The following is a 23,215-nucleotide window of genomic DNA, read 5'->3' on the forward strand; positions in this document are numbered from 1 at the left end:
TAGCTTTAAACACAACTCTAACAAGTCTGCCTGTGCTGCTTCTAAAGTGAAGTCGCACAGTCGTGTCCAACTCTTTGCAACCCTATGGACTGTAGCCTGCCAGGCTTCTCTGTCCATGGGATTTTCCAGGCAAGAGGACTGGAGTGGGTTGCCATTATGGAGTCAAAGCAGAAACTGAGAAGAAAGTGGAAAGAGGACTGATACCTTCTCTGACAAGGAGAAATGAAAGGAAGAGCTCAAAAGCAGGCAGAGCACAAAAGCCTGGAGTTCAAGGTCATTTTGCTTAAAGAGAGCCAGCTCTAGCCTTCTTAGAGGCTCCAGGGCCATCCCAGTATTACAGAAGAGTGTTGTGATTTAAGGTGAGGAGAGTGGCTGCTGGTCTTCAAGTGAAAGCTAAGTATTGAGATAGACAGCTATTCAAGAGTATACAGTTTAGAAGACTTGCATCCAGAGTGGCTCAAATGAATGACGTTTTGGCCCTTAAAGAAGGAAAGCTGTAAGAAATCTGGAAAAACTCAACTTTGCAAAATGGCTTTTCTGTCCAGCCAGAGAAAGAGAGGAGACTGTTTAACCTCTATCATCATCCAAGATTCTGCCCTGCCTGTGTAAAATGCAGTGAGAGGGGACCTGTTTCTGAAACAGGACGTCTGCCCTATTTGAATGATCATATCTGTTGTTGTTCAGTCGTGTCCGACTCTCTGCAGCTCCGTGGACTGCAGAACGCCAGGCTTCCCTGTCCTTCACCATCTCCTGGAGCTTGCTCAAACTTATGTCCATTGAACCAGTGATGCCATCCAAACATCTTGCCCTCCGTCATCCCCTTCTCCTTCCTGCCTTCAATCTTTCCCAGCATCAGAGTCTTTTCTAATGAGTCGGCTCTGCGCATCAGGTGGCCAAAGTATCGGAGCTTCAGCTTCAGCATCAGCCCTTCCAATGACTATTCAGGACTGATTTCCTTTAGGGTGGACTGGTTGGATCTCCTTGCAGTCCAAGGAACTCTCAAGAATCTTCTCTAACACCACAGTTCAAAAGCATCAATTCTTTGCCGTTCAACCTTCTTTATGGTCCAACTCTCACATCCATACATGACTACTGGAAAGGATGGCAAAAATTAGATTATATACATGAAAGTGCCTTAGAACTGTGAAAGTTGATGCTGGTATCAGATATTTTCATTCTTTTTCTTTTCTATCAGAGCTGATATTATTTTAAATCTAGATCTTACACACAGGGGAAACCTCCTTTAAGCTTTATTATCTGTCATGGGAGGTCTGAAGGGTTTCCAGTCACTCGTGCCCCTCTCCGTGGCCCCTGCAGGGAATGTCAGGTAAGGTTGCCTACCACACCTAGACGAGAGCGGAAGAGGCTCTTCCAGAGCCACTCCCCCCGACCCCCGCCCCTAGCCACTAAACCAGTAGGCACTAATGTCAAGTGAGAGAAATTCTGGATCATGTGTCTCTTACCCCAGCATCCTGAACCGCCTGGGAACACCCACAACTCTTTGCCAGGTAGAAACTACTGTCATTAAGACCACATTGCCCCCAAGTCCTTCCCCTCACATCCATGATCTTCTCTGCTCTCCTTACCTTCTTAGTTTTGCCCTACAAACCACACCCATCTCGCTGAGGATACTGTTAAATAGCAAATAATAGGGAATCAGGGCAAGGGCTGCTCAGACATGCCTCCCCACTTACTGCACATTACAGTGGAATTTCAGTTCCAAAAAGTCACATTTGCTGTCACCAGTATCAAAGATGTTTAGGGGCCAGGTCAAGTTCTTGGCTCGTCTGCAGCCAGCACACAGCCATACAGTCAGCTGAATACCGTGCTCACACCTTTGTAAAATATACATTTTAATATCATAATTAGGATATGTTTTTTAAAGAAACTTTTAAAAAATATTTATTTATTTTATTTTTGGCTGCACTGGGTCTTAGTTGTGGCATGCAGGCTCTTCCTTGTGGAGCACAGACTTAATTGCCCCATGGCATATGGGATCTTAGTTCCCCGACCAGGGATCGAACCCACGTCCCCTGCATTGGAAGGCGGATTCTTAACCACTGGACTGCCAACGAAATCCCAGGATATATTTTCTTGTTATACTTACACACAGCATTGAAATGTGCCATGTGCTGCTTACCTGTGCTTTTTGTTTTAATTATAGATGTGTATCCGAAGGGAAAACAATGGGCACATACCTCCCAGTAACACCAACATAAATAATATGTACACTGAAAGGAAATTGTGTTCCTTAAGTTGTAGAAACTGATAGGCTATTATGAAACACATCTGTAGGATTACTCTCGTGACATTTAGCCTTAGTATGATTTCAGAGCACTTCAGTGGAAAAGTCTGCAAAAAATATAAGACTGCCCCAAAGTTTAGACGCTCTGCATTTTTCACCTGAGGGAACTGGGAAACACTGAAAATATGCACTTAACTACTCTTTGTTTTTCAGCATGCACATCTCTGAAAGCCAACAAGAATTCTTCAGAATGCTGGATGAAAAAATTGAAAAGGTAAGAAGTGAAGCAACTGCATATTTCAAGGGGAATGTTGCCTCATGAGTTAAGAGTAACAATGTTCTGGTGTCTGTGGTACAAAGCTGTTCTTGCAAGGGGGTGGTTAGAATTAACAGCAGTCACCCCACACACACAACTCGGAAGGTGGCTGTGAGAAGGGTCAATGTATGACTGAGCTTGCCAGGATCCTGGGCTACCGCTGATCTTTCACTGAACCATGGAAACTCAGTGAGACTGGTGAGAGCCTTTGCCTAAACAGTGTTGCTATCATTGTGTATTGTCCACCCCAATCCCCTGCTCCGTTCTCAGGTTGCAGGCAAGGAGGTCCTTAGTGCCTGCTTACTACATGCCCAGTGCTTCTCTGACTTCTTTACAAATGTCACAAACATGTTGCAGTCAATACCTGCTTGAGGGAGCTGGCCATGAGACAAGTAACACGTGCATTTTACAGACAAAGAAACTGAGGCTTAGAATGCCTGAGTATAACTTAGCCAGGTTTGCAAAGCTAATAGCGGTAGAGTTAGAATTCCAGCCCATGTCTGTCTGACTCCAAAGCAGAACCTCCAAGTCACTTCTCCATACGGGTGTGGATTTTATAATGACGTGAAGATTCAAAGTTGATCCATGTGGAAATTTAACCCATATTTACGCTCTTAGAGTGCCATATGCAAATCAACTGAATGAAGAGTAGAGTATGGTAATCATTAAAGGTTTGCATGCTCATAGCATTTCAGTTTATCACTGCAGGGAGTGAATTTTAAATGCTAAAGTCATACATTTGAGAACTGTAATTTGAAAGCCTTATTCTAAAGAAGAGTTAAATTCTAAATTCAGAACATATCCCAACTATGGTTAAGGCATCACCGACCAAGTTTACTTTTGAAATGTTTTCCATTTTAATTTTTATTTCTTTTTTATGGTTTGTAGTCCTTGAGTATTTCTTCTTGAATTCCTAGGTTGTGTATATATCAGTCAGTGGAAGAGAGTGAAGAAGGTCTTAAATTCATCTGTATTTCAGTAGCAGACTCCACTCTGAGGTAGACCCCTGCCCCAAAAGAATCATTATAAAATTTTCTAATGCACCATTAAAAGACCAGCATATATTACCAATGTAAAAACTAGAAATGGGTAATGAATTAAAATAATAATTTAATCTATAGTGTTCATTGGCTGTGCTCACATAGTTATTTGAGTATATATTTTTCTTTTTTACTTTTAGTGAAATTTTAGCTTATGTATGACTTTTTAGATTGAAAACATCATCTAAGAATAATTAGCAATTTTTACATATTGATTCAAAAGCTGACTAACTTGCCAATAACCTTTTGTTTTCAGTAAAGAGAAACCTAAAAAGAAATATTTTGTTCCCACTCTAATGGTGAAGATTTTTTTTCTCTGTTTGGATTATTTCTCCTGCACTTACATTTTGGCAATAAAAATATATGCTTATTAGTTAGAGGTAATCTGCAAAAATTGAAACCTGAATTGTAAGTTATCTTTTTAAGCAACATTTACAAACCCTGACAAAGTGTTGAAAATGATCTAATCTCTTTCCAGTGTGTCTCCATAATTGAAATTCTACCTCTTGTTACTCAAAACTGAAATTCATTGTTCTCTTCTGGAATTCGATTTCCTGTCTTACTTGGCATCTAAGGTGTAGACAATCATGTGTTTAGTGCAACAAAAGCGAAGTTTATAACTTGATCATTTGTTTGGTGCAACTTTCCTTGGACAAAGGAGCATTTGTAGATTCAGCATAAACAGTGTTCCCACTATGTATTGAACACATTCATATTCAAAAAAGGAGCGGTTATATAATCTGTGATAATTGCCCAGTTACAGGATTCTAAGGGAGTTTTCTATCAACTCCGAGCCAAACTTTCCTGTTTCTCCTCCCTTACCTAAAGTTCATCCTTCTGAATTTTGTGAATATGCTATCCTTTGTATCATATAAACATTAAGCCTCCCTCAAATTAAAATTTTTCATCATAATGTATATGTTTGGCTTAATATAATCTTCACAATAGTTTATATAACCAAAATTGGAAATTACATTCTTGTGAACTATTTTGCTGACTCGTTACCATTGCTGAATATTTCTTTGCTCCAACTAGCATGTGGACAACCATAAATGCAATTCAAAACTATTCTTTAGGTTTTGTGGTGGTGTTCAGTCACTAAGTTGTATTCAGTTCTTTGCGACCCCATGAACTTCCGCATCCCTGTCCTTCACTATCTCCCAGCATTTGCTCAGACTCATGTCCATTGAGTCGGTAATGCCATCCAACCATCTCATCCTCTGTCACTCCCTTCTCCTTTTGCCTTGAATCTTTCCCATTATCAGGCTCTTTTCCAGTAAATCAGCTCAGCTCATCAGATGGCCAAAGCATTGGAGCCTCAGCTGTAGCCATGGTCCTTCTAATAAATATTCAGGGTTGATTTCCTTTAGGATTGACTGGTTGGATCTCCTTGCAGTCCAAGGGACTCTAAAGAGTCTTCTCCAGCACCACAGTTCAAAAGCATCAATTCTTCCGCACTCAGTCTTCTTTATGGTCCAACTCTCACATCCATACATGACCACTGGAAAAACCATAGCTTTGACAAGATGGACCTTGTTAGCAAAGTAATGTCTCTGCTTTTTAATACATTATCTAGGTTTGCCATGGCTTTTCTTCCAAGGAGCAAGCGTCTTGTAATTTCAAGTCTGCTGTCACCATCTGCAGTGATTTTGGAGCCCAAGAAAATAAAACTTGTCATTGCTTGCACTTTTTCCAAATTTATTTGCCCAGAAGTGATGGGCCCAAATGCCATGATCTTAGTTTTTTGAATATTGATTTTCTAGCCAGCTTTTTCACTCACCTCTTTCACCCTCATCAAGATGCTCTTCAGTTCAGTTCCTCTTCACTTTCTGCCATTAGAGAGGTGTTATCTTCATATCTGAGGTTGTTGATATTTCTCCCGGCAATCTTGATTCCAGCTTGTGATTCATCCAGCCCAGCATTTCACATGATGTATTCTGCATAGAAGTTAAATAAACAGGGTGACAATATACCACCTTGAGGTACTCCTCTCCCAGTTTTGAACCAGTCAGTTATTCCATGTCCAGTTCTAACTGTTGCTTCTTGACGCACATACAGGTTTCTCAGGAGACAGGTAAGGTGGTCTAGTATTCCCATCACTTTAAGAATTTTCCAGTTTTTTGTGATCTACATAGTCAAAGATTTTAGTGTAGTCAATGAAGCAGAAGTAAATGTTTTTCTGGAATTCCCTTGCTTTCTCTATGATCCAATAAATGTTGGCAATTTGATCTTTGGTTCCTCTGCCTTTTCTAAATCCAGCTTGTACATTTGGGAGTTCTCAGTTCACATAGTATTGAAGCCTAGCTTGAAGGATTTTGAGCATAACCTTACTAGCATGGGAAATGAGTGCAATTATCCAGTAGTTTGAACATTCTTTGTCATTGCCCTTCTTTGAGATTGGAATGAAAACTGACCTTTTCCAGTCCTGTGGTCCCTGCTGAGTTTTCCAAATTTGCTGACATATTGAGTGCAGCACTTTAACCGCATCATCTTTTAGGATTTTAAATAGTTCAGCTGGAATTCCATCATCTTCACTAGCACCACCTTTGTTTGTTTTATAGGGTTGACTTAAAAAATTAAACTCATGCTGAAAATTGGAGTCATTCTGAAAGGACTTGATTTTTGAGACTTAATTTTTCTCTGGATTCCTTTTTTCTTCCTTAAATTGTTAAGAAGCAAAGCTGAGTGAATCTGTAGTGATTTAAACCTGCCCTTCCTTGATTCATCCTTTGTATTTATTGAATGTCTCCAGGGCATGATACCTTCGAGCTCTCCTCTCCATACCAAAAGAAATCTCTGCTCTGTCTCTTCAAGGTATATACAAAAGTACCATTGATATAAGATGATATTTATTGTGAAATTTAGTATGGATGACTCTACTTCCCGAGTGGCATAGTGGTAAAGAATCCATCTGCCAATGCAGGAGATGCAAGAGACGTGGATCAGGCAGATGCCCTGGAGGGGGAAATGGCAACCCACTCCAGTATTCTCGCCTAGAAAATCCCATGGACAAGGACCCTGGCAGGCTACATGGGGTCGCAGAGTCGGACACAACTGAGCACGCGTGCGCACGGGTGCACACGCACGCACAAACACACACACACACACTACTTCAGAAAGAATCATGGTGCCGAGCTGCAGTTTACTTTTGCATCCCAACTGGGCAAGCAGTGTTGTAAGAAGTTATCGGTGGCAAAGAAAAGCAAGTAGCAAAAATGAATTAATTATTTAGCACTTATGAATACCAGGCATTATGCGATGTGACTCAGGACAGAAAAACAGGAAACGGGGGATACAAAATAAGGAGGAAACAGTCCCTTGCCTTGAGGAGCTCAGTTCTAAAAGCAAATGTCTTTGAAAAGGTAATTATTTTAACCATGGAGGAGTCCTTCATCCAGCACCCCCACCTCCAGTATCACCATGAGTCAGATGTTCCTTTATTGAATGTAAACATTTCAGGAGTCAAGTGCTGAAACTTGAGGTCTGTGAAGCAGGCAGTTGGGACATCTTTGGCCACTTGACACCATTTCACTCTGCTGGCATGAGGAAAGCGAAGGCACTGAGCTGCATCTGAAGATGACCACGGGAGAGATTTTTATCAGGGGAGCAATGAGAGTTCTGCTGCTGCTAGGTCGCTTCAGTCATGTCCGACTCTGTGCGACCCCAGAGACGGCAGCCCACCAGGCTCCCCTGTCCCTGGGATTCTCCAGGCAAGAACACTGGAGTGGGTTGCCATTTCCTTCTCCAGTGCATGACAGTGAAAAGTGAAAGTGAAGTCGCTCAGTCGTGTCCGACTCTTCGCGACCCCATGGACTGCAGCCTACCAGGCTCCTCCATCCATGGGATCTTCAGGCAAGAGTACTGGAGTGGGGTGCCATTGCCTTCTCCATTGAGAGTTCACAGGAGCATTATAACCTCTGATCTACATTTCCTTTTCCTTTTGGAAAGTAAAAATCCTGTGAAAAATGAGAGCACCTCATTTATCTTTACCTCATTATTTTTTACAAGTACTTACCTGTTATTCTGTGACAAGCTGTAGTTGTGCCTGACAATTCGCAGGCTCCTGAATCTTATGTAAAGTGATGACATTTGCCTAGTATTGCATCTTAAAGAAAATGACGGTTCACTGCAAAGGAAGATAATGATTTTAAACTTGTCTTTCAGTATAATCAGAGGAGAAAGAAGAGATCTAGATTATTAAAACGTGGCCCTGTGGAGGAGATTTTGAATACGATACCAAAGATAGATCACATCAGGTTTTAATATACGCTTTCTAAAATACATTTAAATTTACTTGTAAGAAGAAGAAAAAGTAAATACATTTTTAAAGTATCTGCCTTAAGAGTATCTTTTCCAGGCAAACACAGGGATTTATATTTTGCTTTAGGAAGATTTAAGAACAGCAACCAATGACTGGGAAATCTTTTGCCTTCTGAAAGAGAACCCTGAATATTAAATAAAGAATGTCTCCTCGGCACAGAGCTATTTCCATCTCGTTAGTTTTCCGCATGCAAGGCATCTTAAGCTTTGCATCATGGGCATCTTTTGGGAATTCTGTTAAAGTTATAAAAACACTCCCTATAAAAAGGCACATGCTATCATATACACAACATTCTGAAGTAAAACTTGTTTATACCTCACTGGAGCCTGTCCTTGGTCCCCAAGCAAAAAACCTGTGCATTTTACTGGTATGCTTTGCTCAGATCCAGGGCCCGATGACACCCATGAGCACCCATGAGTCTCATCAGCATCTCGTCTTATTCATGTGTATCTCTGACTTAAAATTAGGAAACCAAGCACAGATTAACTCCAACACAACCCTGTCTGCTTCCTCTCTCATCTCCCTTCTCTTTGAAAATAGCTCATAGTACTTCACCACCCCCACCCATGCGTGAGCCATCCGTTTGCCACTGTACTTCACATATTCCTGTACAATTTTAAGACTCGGCCTCTGTTGACCAGAATTATTCAATGTGACATTTTGAGGAAATGTCTGGGAAAGAGCAGCGGGTGGATTTTAAATCAGCTGATTTTTAAAGATGCTTATCTGTAGACCTCTACATCTATTGCAAAATCATTTATACTCAGAAAATGTTTGGGTTCCTGAAATGGTCTGAGTGCCTTGACCCCAGAACTAGTTGGTGAGAAAGATCATGATAAGTCTGCATTTCTAAATTTATTTCAAGGGCTCCTTTTCTTAATATGTCAGAACTCCGTTATGAATCAGTGTGTCGCAGATCAAAAGGTGTTTGCTTTCCATCTGGTGAAGAGACTGACTTGTGTGTAATTATGAACTGTGATTTGGGGTTCTATGTATAAACTCTTCCTGTAGTAGAGAGCTTAACCTCAGAGCTGCTACAGATCGAAGATAATGCCTGGCACCTGCAGGTGATGATAGGTTTTACTTTCAGCTGGTGCATTTAAAGGTTTCCTCAGGGCCAACAGTGATGAGAAACATTGGGACTGTTTTATCAAATCCTGAACAATGTCACCCGGCCTGGCCCATGTGTACAGATGAAGTCATAGCTTGTCCCTCCCACCCAGCGTGCCAATTTTGGTAACAACCCGGACCTTCAGCACTGGCGAAGAGATGCTCTTGGCGGCCTGAATATTTTGGAAGTGGGCTGGGCTATCGATATCGTTGCATTAAACAGTTCCTTGCTCCACAGGAAACACAACAGGGCCCTGCTTTTGCTAATTACCAAACCATTCCTATGTCTCCTTTCCTTTCATCCCCCTCCTCGCCTACTCTCTGCCCTGTATGCATCTTGCCTCATTCATCGGCCAAATTGAAGCTGTAACTACAACGGTAAGGACGTGACTCAGCCCTGTTTTGTTTCTCTCCCTACTGCATAGCTTTATGCAGGTGACTTCTTACTTGAATTCAAGTTGAAATGTACCACGTACATGCCTGTGTGCTGTCACTTCAGTCATGTCTGACTCTTTGCGACCCCATGGACTATAGCCCGCCAGGCTCCTCTGTCCATGGGATTCTCCAGGCAAGAGTTCTCGAGTGGGTTGCCATTTCCTCCTCCAGGGGATCTTCCCCACCCCGGGATCGAACCTGCATCTCTTCCATCTCCTGCACTGGCAGCGGGTTCTTTACCACTCGCGCCACCCGCTTAGTCACGGTGGTAACATGGCACAGGAACCACTGGTGATGTGTATACACACCGTGGGCTTTGAGGACCCCCTTGTTCCCCAGCATCCCAGGTAGCTACTAGTCATGGGGGACGCGGCCAAGGAAAATAAAGCGGGCAGCGAGCCTAGAAGAAATACGGCACAACCAGTCTCCACTCTCTCTCTTTTTTTCTGGAGGGCTTGATTTTCAGAGACTTCTCGAGGTTCTATCAGCCTGAAACCTGAGGGAGTAGCAAAGGAGAGATGAGTGCAGGTTCCAGAACAAGGGAGTACAAGAATGCAGACAAAACCCATGCCTTTTTTATGAATGCGGTGAGGCTGACGGTGCTCTGAACTCAGCGGCAACATGGGGCACAGCTGGTGAATGGTGCCATTTTGCTGGGCGTGCAAGGGAAGACCTCCCGAGAAGCCACTCAGCAGGGAGACAGTGACGCAGGCTCGAGTCATTTTCTTGCCTTGTTCCCTTTTGGCTTCTCCTTCCCATCCTCTTCCTCGGCTGTCTGTTTCCCTTCCTCCCCATGGCTTTTCCACTCTTCACCTTTAGCAGCCAGGGGACATTGCTTTCGCCATGCAGAGAACACTCAGGGACAGGGAGAGGAGAGTGCCAACCTCTGTAACTGCTGATGTTTTATTTAAGAATCTCGAAAAGGACTCGAAGCATTACATAGATGGTACCCTAAGGATGAACACTGGACCTCGTTCATGTTTGTTTCCCTCAAACCTAGCAGAAGGCCTAGCAGAAGGTTAGAACGTGTTCTCCCTAGCCGTGGGCCCAGGACACCCACTCCTCGCTGCGCTCTGGGCCTTCTCTCCCTCGTATCTGGCTCGTTCACTGCCCTGTGCCTTCTGCGGGCAGGGACCTCCCATTCGTAGCTGCAGTCCTCTTCCTGGCCAAATGCATGTGCTTCCTATCCCTTTCCTCACCCCTCTGTGTAGGGAGCAAGGAAAGGAACCAGCTTATCACACTCTCCTGTCTCTGGTTGGCTAGCCCATGGAGCAGGAAGAGGGTCAAACTCAACATTCTCCACTCTCTCCATCTGTGACTGGGTGGGCCAGTCACCATCCATTAGGCCTCGGTGGGGGATGGGAGGTAGGCGAGGGGATAAGGAGAGGTTGCTGGGTTCTCTAATCCAGCAAGAACTCTGATTCTCATTGACCAACTGCTCTCAGTTAAAAACTGTAAGGAAAGGAGGTGTGTGCTTAGCTCCCCAAACCTCTAGCCATGTTCAAAACAAATTCTAGGGTATGAGCAATTTTTTCAGAACAAAGAGCTCTAAAGTTAGTCTGGAAGGCACATGTTTTTCAAGAGATATATCAGGGACCAATGGCTAAGGCTCTGCTCCCAATGCAGGGAGGTTCTATCCCTGGTCAGGAATTAGATTCCACATGCCATGCCACAACCAAAGATTCTGCATGCCTCAATGAAGATAGAAGACCCCATGTGCTGCAGCTAAGACCTAGTACAGTCAAATAAGTAAAATAAAATAAAAATTTAAGGCATATGGGTTGAAATCCCAGACTTGCTAAAGCCATTGTCCTGAAGGAAGTGAGTCTTAAAGGAGATGTATGAGGCTTCACGTCCTACAGGAAGTGAATCCTAGGGGGAACCTATGAGGCTCCAGTCCACCAAGTACCTTCTCCTGGTGAGGGGCAAAGGGGTGGTATTGAAATCTTAACTCTTAATACCTTCTGCTGCTGCTGCTAAGTCATATCAGCCATGTCCGACTCTGTGTGACCCCTTAGACAGCAGCCCACCAGGCCCCCATCCCTGGGATTCTCTAGGCAAGAATACTGAGAATAAACTAATTGAAGACATCTCTTTGAATTAAATCCATCAAGTGACCTGGAAATCTTCTGCAAAAATACCACAAATTTTTATACTGTTTCTTTTTATCATTGTGAGGAATCAGGTATAACCGGGGAAATTCTTATAATATTAAGTGAAAAAAAATTTTAGTTGTGTCTTATCATAGGACTGAAACTATATAAAAATGGCACACATATGGTCAGAGATTTAAGTGAAACTTTGAAGGCGTTCTGATTTATTAGGAAGATAGGTTTCCAAGAAAATTTTTTAATTTAATTTCAATTTTGATTGATGGTTTTCTTATAAAATAAGAACAATTTTATAAAATGGCCTTTTGGAGAAGTCTGGCCCCATCTGGAGAGAAATCTTTCTTAAAATGAAAGTCATATCTGCTGTTTGAGCTCTTAAGAAGAGGGCCTCTGAACCCACTGATGATAATTGTATTTTCTGTGACAAGAGTGGGCAGAATACAGCCTATGGGCCAAATCTAGCCCACCAGACAAGCATGACTTTTATGTGTTTAAATGGTTGAGGGGAACAAAATGCAGAATAATGTTTTCTGATATGTGAAACATTATGTGAAGTTCCAACTTCAGTGTCTACAAATAAAGTTTTATTGGAACACAACCATGCTGTTTCTTTTACTTTTATCTTCTTTTGCATTTATGGCTGCCTTCATGCTTATAGCTGCTGTAGAGTTGCATCAGAGGCCCTTTGGAATGCAAAGCCTAGAATATTTACTCCTTGGCCCTTTATGGTGCAGGGACATGGCATCCCGAGTCCTGTATCCTTGCTTTTCTCTGTCCTCAGTCCTGCTCACTTCCTCATGGGGAAAAGAACATCATTGACATCACCTGAGTGCCAACATCCAACAAAACTTGAGAAATAGGTCCCTTACAGTTTCTAAAATATCCTCCTTTTTGCCAGTAGATCTGGGTTTAAGAAACACTTCACGTGTGCTTGCTCAGTCGCTCAGTCGTGTCCAACTCTTCGTGACTCCATGGACTGTAACCCACCAGGCTCCTCTGATCCTAGGATTTCCCAGACAGGAATTCTGGAGTGGGTTGCCATTTCAGGGGATCTTCCTGACCCAGGGATCAAACCCGAGTCTCCTGAGACTTCTGCATTGGCAGGTGGATTCTTTACCACTGAGCCTCTTGGGAAGCCCAATAAACACTTCATGGGGGTTTTAAAGCTGTTTAGTTAATACATTCTCTCTTGGAAATGAAAAGGTCAGTCTGCTAGGATTCTTGTCACTGTGCTTGTTATCATGGTAATCATTCCTATATATGGTCAAAGAAGCAGTCAGAGGCTGTCATACTCCCATTCATTACTAACGAGATCTTTTTCCAACTGAAATAATAACGCGCGAGTCTAATTAGAATAAAGCTCATTAGAGACAGGCATGGCCATTAATGCCTCAATTGATTTTTCTAATGAAATAAGCCGGGGGAGGAGACTTGAACAGCGCAGCTAATTATGTCTGCTTTTCTTCGGCATTACCTCAAAACTTGTTATAAATTGCTGTTGGGCTGTAAACGAAAATGCTGCTGAAACACTCCCTGGTTGAAGAGGCTCTGACACTCGCAGCCCCAAGAAAGAGGTGGGGGGTTGTGGGGGCATCTGCTCCTGGCCCACAGCCCTACAGGAGGAGGAGTGAACAGCAGCCCCTGGGGGTGGCCTGCGTTTCACTTTTCCACCCTTTTCCCATCTCCTCCACATCATCTTTGTTCTGGATTCTGGCTGGTAGTTCACAGATGCTCAAGCTGTGGAATGCAGCTTTCATGGCCCTGCACTGGTTCAAGGACGGAGCTTAGATGTCAAGATTCCCACAGAAACTTAGATTCAGAGTTGCTGCTAAATGGTGATACGTGGGAAAATGTTGGTGGGAAAAGGTATTTGATGGACAGAGAATCAGGATGGCCCATTAAATTCTGCACCACAATACAGCTGGGGCAATTGTGTTTCATTAATCAAGACATTCTTTAGTGCCCAGAAAGCCAGACCATCCCCCAGTGCAGGGTAGAAGGCTTCCAAAGAAGGATGACTGAGTCAAGGAACAGAAACTCAGTAAGCCCACGATTAGGAAGAGAGAGGAGGAAGATGAATCACGTAAAGGGAGCAGGCAGGAGGTAAGAGAGTTAACATAATGCACAGGCCAGAAACCTACAGAGGTTCCCAGTGTCCTTCAGAGAGGTGTGGGGAGAGGAGGAGGAATTCTTCCGTTGTCAGGTAGCCTGCTTTATGATGAGCTCAGCAACGCATGTGCTGTGCTATGCCAAGTTGCTACAATCATGTCCAATTCTTTGTGACCCCATGGACTGTAGCCCGCCAGGCTCCTCTCTCCATGGGATTCTCCAGGCAAGAATACTGGAGTGGGTTGCCATGCCCTCCTCCAGGGGATCTTCCCAACCCAAGAATCAAACCAGGGTCTCCTGCTCTGCGAGCAGATTCTTTACCATAGGAGCTACCAGGGATGCCCTAACAACGCATGTTTCCACACAAAACTGAGCCTTGTTAAAGCAGACTCCTCTGAACTGCACGAGGATTCCGTTAACTGTTCAAAAGGACGAAGATGAGAGTGCAGTTCTCCTAGGTTCCCGTACGCTGCTGCTCTCCCCAGGCGCCGCTTCCCAGTGAAGTCTGTTACTTTATCAGCAAGATAAAAATCGAAGATGAATAAGGGACATGCACTGTTCTGCAGCCTGTAGTAAGGGAAACAAACATTTGGGCTACAATTACTATAAGGCGTGGTGGTGGGATGGAAGGACCACTGAGAGGGGAAAAGACCAAGTCTCCCTAGAGCTCTTACTTGATGATGTTGGAACATGATCATAAGACTAAGTAGCTACTAAGTGAAGGCGGGGGCTTCGCTCTCATACTCCCTCCTCCTCAGCCTTCTCTTGCTGTGTTGTGCTTAGTTGCTCAGTCGTGTCGACTCTGTGACCACATGGACTGCAGCCCATCAGGCTTCTTTGTCCATGGGGATTCTCCAGACAAGAATACTGGAATGGGTTGCCATGCCGTCCTCCAGGGGACCTTCCCAACCGAGGGATCGAACCCAGGTCTCCCGAACTGCAGGCAGACTACCGTCCGAGCTGCCAGGGAAGCCCTTTGAGTTTTAGTAAATTTACTAAACTGTGTGACCATCAGTACGACTCAGTTTTAGAACATTTCCTTCACATCAGTAAGATCCCTCCTGCCTGCTTACAGCCAGTCCTCTGTCCAACCTCCAGCCCCAGGGAACCAATCTGTATATATATATATTTTTTAATGTATCTAGGTTTTATCATTGCTATTAATTAACAATAGCAATGATTGCTGTAATAAGGGTTTGAATAATTTTATGAATCATAACACATATTACAAACTACTTTCCAAAGCAGCCATACCATTTTACAAGGCTATAGAGTTGCATTTCATTGTGTGCTCTCAAGAATTTTTAAATAGTATCTATCTATCTACGTTTTCCTTTGTATTTTTTGATGACAGAAACAGACCATTCTTTTATTTGTGTGTTTACGGACTTAATTTGTTCTGAATGGATTTCCACTTTGTGCCCCTCCCTCTTACTGAGATCCTCTTAGGTTAATTTTTTATTGGTATGAGCTTCTCATATAACTTGTCATTTACATATTGTATGCTGCTGGTATTTTCCCCACTGAGGTTTGCCTTTTTATTTTATTCTTTTTTGATATATGCAAAGGTTTGTTTTTACATGATCAAATATGTCCATCTTTTTGTTTTTCTTTGTGATCTTTGTCCATCCCTTTGAGGCTGAGAGTTATTTCCCTCTCAAGAGCTTTGACAGAAGTTCAGTTTCATGTTCTGTTTTGTCTTGTTCAGAATTAACACATTGTTTCTCTTGGAATCTGTCACTTCTGGTGACCTCCTTTGTCAAATGCTTAATTCTTACCTATTTTAGGCTGTGTTACTAGGATATCTGATTCTGGGCCAGTGGTTTTTATGATGGGTGCACTAAGAGAAAGAGAAAGCTGACACATACGCAGGAGAGGGAGACCTGGGAGGAAGCCTTGTTACTTGCTGGTAATGGACCAGGGGATGCTCTCAGTCTGGGAGGACCCAGCCTCCCGTTGCTAAGGCCCTGAGTCCGCCATTCTGTGGGAGTTACAGGGAGGCAGCGTTTGGGCTCAGCTCTTGAACACTTTCATGGACAGCTTGGGAAAGTATCTGACATATTCCAGTGAAAAAGAGGAGGCTCCCTGCCCATAATGTGGTCATTGGAGGTCTGTTCCATGTTAGATGCGACGTCAGAGAGGAAGACCTCCAGGTCCTCTTCCAACTCCAGAATCTCAGATCTCTCTAGATACTGTTCCTGCTTTCATTTATTCAACAAATATTTATTGAGCATCTAATATGTCACTGGCGCTCGTCTAAGCCCTGGGGATGCAGCAGGGCAGAAAACAGATACTTCTCTTCAAGGGGAAGACAGTCAGTAAAGAAACAAATTCATTTATTCCTAATGTCAGGTAAAGATAGGTAATATAAGTAAAAATGAAGCCGAGTAAGAGGAGCTGTTTTATGTTACAAGCTCAGTGAAGACAATGAGGTGACATTTGAGCAGAGGTCTAAACAAAGCAGGGGCTTCTCTGATAGTTCAGTTGGTAAAGAATCTGCCTGCAATGCAGGAGACCCCAGTTCGATTCCTGGGTCAGGAAGATCCACTGGAGAACGGATAGGCTACCCACTCCAGTATTCTTGGGCTTCCCTTGTGGCTCAGCTGGTAAAGAATCTGCCTGTAGTGTGGGAGACCTGGGTTTGATCCCTGGGTTGGGAAGATCCCCTGGAAAAGGGAAAGGCTACCCACTCCAGTATTCTGGCCTGGAGATTTCCATGGACTGTATATGGGGTCGCAAAGAGTCGGACACCAGCGAGCAACTTTCACTAAACAAAGCAAAGTAATGAATGGGGTCTGAGGCCAGGAGGAATCAGCCAGAAAGGAGAAGGAAGGAATAGTACCCAGGCCCTGAGGCGCCACTTGTGTGAGGCCCTGAATGCTGAGAAGCAATCCAGCGGTGAGCCCAGTTTCTCACATACTCAGTTTATTAACAGTTTGATCTGCTGATCTCATTTTTCAGTATCATCATGAGAGCTATAATTTATTAATTCCCATGTGCCAAGCTTTGCTGATCACCTATGTGTAATGACTGCTAAGTCTCACAACAGCACTGCAAGCTAGGTCCTCCTGTTCCTGTTTTACAGATGGGAAAACGAGCTCACTGCTTCCTCTTGGGAACTTTCATCTTGGTCCAGACTGCCCCACTGGGGAAATACTCAGTTCACAGCTATCTGTTATATGCTTAGTGTGTACGGATTGGGCCAAATGCACACACGTCTATAGAGAAGAACTAGAGACTTCTGGGATAAACTCATACTGGAAACTTGACAGCCAGCCCTAGCCTATTTGCCTACTTAACATGAGGAGAAGAAGTACAGTAGACACTTAGGAGGAATAATTCCTTTATTTGAAGTCAGTCTCTGAGCTGGTCCTCTTTAAACTAGCAGAACATAACATCATGACAATGCCCTTTCCTTCACTACACTGTAATATTGCTAATTGAAAGCCTAGACCTTTCAACAAGTAGAAAATCCTTATCCTAGAACCTTAGAAATGTAGGAGTTGACATAAACTTCCGGTTTCCAAGAAAATCATGCAGACAATTGAAGAGGACATGGAAAATACACAGAGTAAGGGTGTGGTCAGGGAAAGTGTTAGTTGCTCAGTCGTGTCTGACTCTGCAACCCTGTTGGCTATAGCCCACCAGGCTCCTTTGCCCATGGAATTCTGCAGGCAAGAATACTGGAGTGGGTAGCCATCCCCTTCTGCACGGGATCCTCCTGACCCAGGGATCGAACCTGGGTCTCCTGCACTGAAGGCAGATTCTTTACCATCTGAGCCATGGTACGCAAAACCTCCTTAAGATTTTTTTGAATCTGCACCACATGCCCCTCTGCTTTTTCAAACAACCCCTCCTTGTCAGCACCATCGTGAGCTTCCATTCTTCAACGCTGTGGGGGCCTCGTGGGGACCTGACTCTGTAGCTTTCACTGTATCCTTTGCACAAGGGCAGAATTGTGTCTACCAGCCCCTAATTCTGGCTGCATAAAGCGTCTCTACAAAGACTTCCATTTTGTCGTCCCTTTGAGGGGAAAGGGCATGCCTTGGGCTGAGAGAATTGCTGTGTAGCTCACACACCCAGCTCACTCCTGCTTCCTGTCTTCGACAGCTGAAGGTTTTAGGGTTCTCTTTTTAGCACAGTTCTTTAAAACTTTAAATGAGATGTGAAGTCACATTACAGTAACAAGCTCCCTATCTTGCCCGGTAGAGCCGGTGTGCAGGTGGGGTCCCATGTGATGCTGAGATGGGGCTGCCTCCGTAAGTTTTCTCAGGTTCCCCTTAAAATGGCACTTGGCCATATGGGAGCGCTTACTCTCCATGTTTTTGATTTCCAAGTTTTCTATTCATAAAATAATTGGTTCTCAGAACTGCTGACAGGTGAAAATAACAAAAATAAAACTGATTTGAATTTAACTGAGTCATCCGCTCACTACAGTCATTAACGAAAGAGGCAAGGATTCTGGGCTTCGCTGAGATTTCCCCACAAGTAACAGCGTGCAGGACTCCTACCTACTTTGCAGGGTTGGTGTGAATCACCAATGAAATAGTGTCTGCAAAGCAGCTAATGCCATTTTCTTTCTCCTTCTCATAGCCATAATAATAATTTCAGAGGAGCAAATGCTAGGAAAATGAAAGTTGCTGCTCGGGGTTGACACAGAAGGTTTACAGAGATTTGTCCCTCAAAAGGGGGCACATTCTTTTTTGCATAGAATGATAGATTCTTTAAATTCTAAAGAGCTTTACAATTTTCAAAATTTCACATACATGATTTCATGTAATATCATAATAATCCTTTTTTCCCTCTACCCCTTAAAAGAGGGCACTTTCTTATGGTAACAGTATCCTTGGAGGGTCTGAAACACTCCCTCTGCATAACCCTGTAACTCATTTACAGAGCTGGAGACTGCTTTATCATTGAGTACACTAGTTCATGTGTGTGTGTGTCTGTCTGTCTGCCTATCATTGCATCCAAGTCCTTCCTTGTGGATGAGGTGCCCTCTGAACCCCACATTGGCCAGCTGGGCCTTTGCTCTGATTGAGGCTTCGTAAGAAGGGAACGGACCTAGGTGTCTGCCATAGAAGCTTTATTGGAGCGCATGAATTTGGGCCATCTGGGGTGCAAGGCTGAGGTGGGAGGAAGGGTTCCCCGACACCTGGCAGATTACCATTTGTAATGACAGTTCACACCCCCCATCAGCCACACGGAAGGTGGTCCCTAATCTCCTGCCACGACCTGAACAAACACGGGGTTCAGCAGCAACAGTAGTAATAACAGAAGCAGCTGATAGTTATTGACCACCTGCTAGATACTATATTTTTCCCCTTTGATCCTGATCACAACCTAGTGAGACAGAGACCATGATTATCCCCAGGATGTCGGCCCAGCGATGTGCCCAGTGTCACATAACAGCGTGCGTGTCCACATACACGTGGGGAGAGTCATCTTTCCTTCCCTCAGAAAACCTCCGTGGAAACTCCGCGAGTCCACTTTCCCCTCCACCCACCCACAGGCCTGCTCTCTGTGCCCAGTGAGTTGTTTCTGATAGCTGTGGGTGTGTCCCATTTCCCACAATGGAGACTAAACCTCCCACGCTCCGGGTCCATGAGGACCCCCTAGCTCCCCATCGTGTGGCTCAGGGAGTGTCTCCAGAGTGGTCAAGGCCAACAACAGCTGGCATCTGCTGGGGCAGCGTCACCAGGGAGGGGTCGGGAAGAAGACTGCTGAGTGCACGCTTCTTTTGTCAGGATTGGTACCCTGCCCAGGAGACATTTTCATATAACAAGTGGAGCAAGCCTAGAGATGACACCAGGTTCAAAAACTCTGCCAGGAGCAAGGGTGAGAATTGCTAGTGTGATAGAAGAAGCCAGAAGCATGCTCAGTGGTGAATCAGCCAATGAGAACAAGCCATCTGGGGCCAGTTAGCATGGGGACAGGCCACCCTCATGCTTTCACAGGCCCTGAAGACTTCATCATGTGGCAACATGTTACTTATCAAACACACATGTATTTGTGTGTGACACGTACAACATGTATAAAGTTATGTGCCAGGCAGGACCGAATCACTCTATTATTAACTCATTTAATCTTTAGCAGCCAGGTGAAGTTGGTACCGTTGTTATCTTTGTTTTACAAATGAGGAAAGTGAGATGCAGGGAGATAACGTACTCAGAGTTAATGTCACAAAGCCAGGGTGACCACCCAGCCAAGTGGTACAGCCGTGCACTATGATGATGCTGAAATATTGAGAGAATATGAGCTACTTCCTAAACAGTATTGTGACAAAGAAACAAACCACGCATTTGAGAAATAGTTGTATGCCAACTTATTATTTTCTGTATGTTTTAGATATGTTTAGGAATAAGCCTATTTATTTAGACTTATTTAGAAATAAGTATTTAGAAAATTTTCTAATTTTTTAGAAAATTTAGAAAATTTTATTTTTTGTAGGTATTTAGAAAGTTTCATTTTTAAAGGAACTTGTTTCCCCCACAAATTGAAAAATGTAGTGTATATTTAAAAAGAAAGAGGTTGGGACTTCCCTGATGGTCCAGTGGTTAAGATTCTGAGTTCCCAATGCAGGGGGCGTGGGTTTGATCCTTAGTTAGGGAACTAAGATCATATATACCACACAGTACAGCCAAAATAATAATAGTAATTTAATTTAATTAAAGAGCTCCACCTCTCCCCACTGCTGCTAAGCCAGTTGTTTTTGCCCTGCCCCTAGCCATGGTCAAGCCCCTCCCCATACGCTTCTCCCATCCTTATCTAGATCATGGGGAGGCTTGGATGAGAAGTACTTTAGACAGTCAGGACATGGCTCCCACTTCTGTTGAGAAGACGTGGCCTATGGTCACTTATACAAAACCCTAAGATATTAGCACAGGATGTTTGCAGAGACCAAACCCCAGATACCACCCATAAGAAAGTTAAAGATGTGTGCATGACCTGCCAAAGACTGGATGTTGTGTAAAAGCTTTATGACTTTAGAAAACTTCTGGGACTCTCTGGGCTTTGCTTTTCTCATCTGAGAAATGGGAGATGACACCTAGGGCTGTGGTGGCAGAATAAGCCGCCACAATAGTACTTGAAAAGCGCTAAACATGGTACCCAACATGTACTCACCAAACTTGAGCATCGCCTGATGGTCACTGTTCACAGCTCTGTGATCCAGGGGTCAAGGGCTAAGTCCTGTTGAGTCAGTGTGATTGTCACTCCAGGAAATCAGAAACAACAAACAGACACAGACTGAAAGTAACTGGAACTCGGTCACATTAGCCTCTCTCAGGAGGCAAGGCCCCTGTCATCCTACATGTACCCTTCTCAACCTCGGTTACTGAGCCTCTTGTTCTTCGGATACCCTTGTATCTTTCCAATACATTCCTCTTTTTTTTTTTTTCTTAAAGAAAGAAAGGAAGTGGTCAAAGATATAAATAGTATGGATACGTGACTTTATTCAAAACCCTTATCTGTGACACTGTGAGACAGGCAGGGCAGAGACTTGTTCCCATGCTCTGTGAGGGATCACAGATCACAGAACTGTGTGCTTTGACCAAGACACTCAGTGACGGGACATGTGGAACTTAAATCCCAGACCTAACTGTGCCTTCATAGACTATATACCCTGCTGGAGAGAGGACGATATATGTTCAAAAGCAGCAACTGGTTGTCGTTCTTAAGCCTTCAAGTAACCTGTTTTGTTTAAGTTCTGGGTTTGGAGATGCAGCTGTGGAATGCTAGCAGCCCTGGCCCTGGGAGAAAGGGTCTTGCTCACTGTTCTCTGTGTTTTCTCCTGTTCATGACAAACTGGTCTCCTGAATGGATCATCCATTTGGTGATTATGTGCTGAAAGGCTGAGTCTTATCTGTGCCTAGAATAATATAAATCCTTACCAATACAAAGTGAAGTGAGTGAAAGTGGCTCAGTCATGTCCAACTCTTTGCAACCCCATGGACTATACAGTCCACAGAATCCTCCAGGCCAGAATACTGGAGTGGTTATCCTATCCCTTCTCCAGGGGATCTTCCCAACCCAGGAATCGAACCAGGGTCTCCTGCATTGCAGGTGGATTCTTTGCCAACTGAGCTATCAGGGAAGCCCTACCAATACAAAACAAAGGCTTATTAGAAGTTTGGTAAAACTTTGAAGCGACGATGTATATACAGTTTACAAGTTGGTCAATGTGTATTTATGACTTACATACCTGCTGCCCAGCAGTCACTGCTGGAGCCTGGGTTTCATTGCAGGGAGACATAAACTGAGAAGATGGATTGCAGATAACTATCTCAAGCTCTACTTTGAATTTCTCATTCACATCTTATTCTTTTCTTTTCCTCTCAAGGGTCGAGATTATTGTTCGGAAGAAGAGGATGTCACATAGCACCAATCCTACCAGTCAAACCGGAAGCTACTACTGTGTAAATAGGTTACACCCCAGTTGAAATCTTTGCAAAGGTTGGTTCTCTTCAGCGAACAGCACTATAGCAAAAGAAGATCGTTCCATATCGTATGCCCCATTAAATTACAGTGTTTCTTAATGAACTTGCAAAGGAATATTGCTAAAAACAAACAAAAACTGTTATCGAACTTTCTTTGTTGCTGCTAGTTAAAACTTGTTGCAACTTTTCACTTCTCTCAGTGTCCGGGTCTGCAGCAAAATTCTGCAATTTCACCTTAAAGATACTGTTGGGTTTTACAGATGCTCTCCACCCTGTTTTATAAAAGATGAGGTAGTGGCGAGCTCAGATGTCCAACTTCTATTCTAGACTGGTTCCGCTTCTAAGACAAGCGCCTCCTTCCCCCTCCCTCCCTGCCTCCCCCAGCAGTCCAGAGCCTTGCTTCTCACTGGCAGTGTTGCGCTTTGGAGATGGGATGGTTGCTATGGCAAGCCTAGTTTCTCTGCTAAGAAGAAGTAGAGACGCTATTATCAATTCCAAGCATGTCGTGACATGACTCCTGGAAGTGACATAGGAGCGAGCAGCAGGTGGTTTCATTTCCTGGGTCTCTTAATCAAAGATCAAGCTTGCAACATCAGTTTTGCTCAGATGCAGACGGAAGTGTGATCACAATCATTTTGAATCCCTCTTGCCCACTTTTTTTTCTAAGAAAATAAACATTTTACTGTTTTTATGTATCCTTGTCTTCTCCCATTCATCCAGCTCAGTGTTTCATGATGATCCTGGGTGCAGAAGCTGAGTCCTCCTAGCAATGGCACCTTCATGGCTCCCTGCCACCATGTACAACCCACCACGCAAGCTCAGTGCTGGCAGTGGTCAGAGGTGATGAGGGGGACACCCCACAGCTTGTTAGGAGGGCCTGAAACCACCCCGTTACCTTTCACTTTGTCAGCAAATAAACCACCCTACTTCCTAATCCTCTCCCTTCAAGATGTCACGTGAGCCTTGCCACTTCCATTCTCTCGTTGGCAGCACTGGATGGTGCCGTGAAAAGCGTTTGCCGCCTGGAAAATATAGTATTCCATTGACACTGGTGATGATTTCCAGAGATGCGAAAGCCAAAGCCCCGGGC

General features: G+C 43.9%; 1 protein-coding gene across 1 annotated transcript in view; it reads left to right on the plus strand.

Annotated features, from left to right (window-relative positions):
* Nucleotides 1-22,877, plus strand: part of C14H1orf21 (chromosome 14 C1orf21 homolog) — a 240,189-nt gene extending 217,312 nt beyond the window's left edge. The window contains exons 5-6 of the mRNA XM_068986246.1: nucleotides 2,459-2,519; nucleotides 22,029-22,877. Coding sequence (XP_068842347.1) covers nucleotides 2,459-2,519; nucleotides 22,029-22,067 — 100 coding nt within the window. The 3' untranslated portion in view covers nucleotides 22,068-22,877. The remainder of the gene's footprint in view (nucleotides 1-2,458; nucleotides 2,520-22,028) is intronic.
* The last annotated feature ends 338 nt before the right edge of the window (nucleotides 22,878-23,215 follow it).

The sequence above is a fragment of the Capricornis sumatraensis genome, chromosome 14 (genome assembly GCF_032405125.1).
Source record: "Capricornis sumatraensis isolate serow.1 chromosome 14, serow.2, whole genome shotgun sequence".
Classification (NCBI taxonomy): domain Eukaryota; kingdom Metazoa; phylum Chordata; class Mammalia; order Artiodactyla; family Bovidae; genus Capricornis; species Capricornis sumatraensis.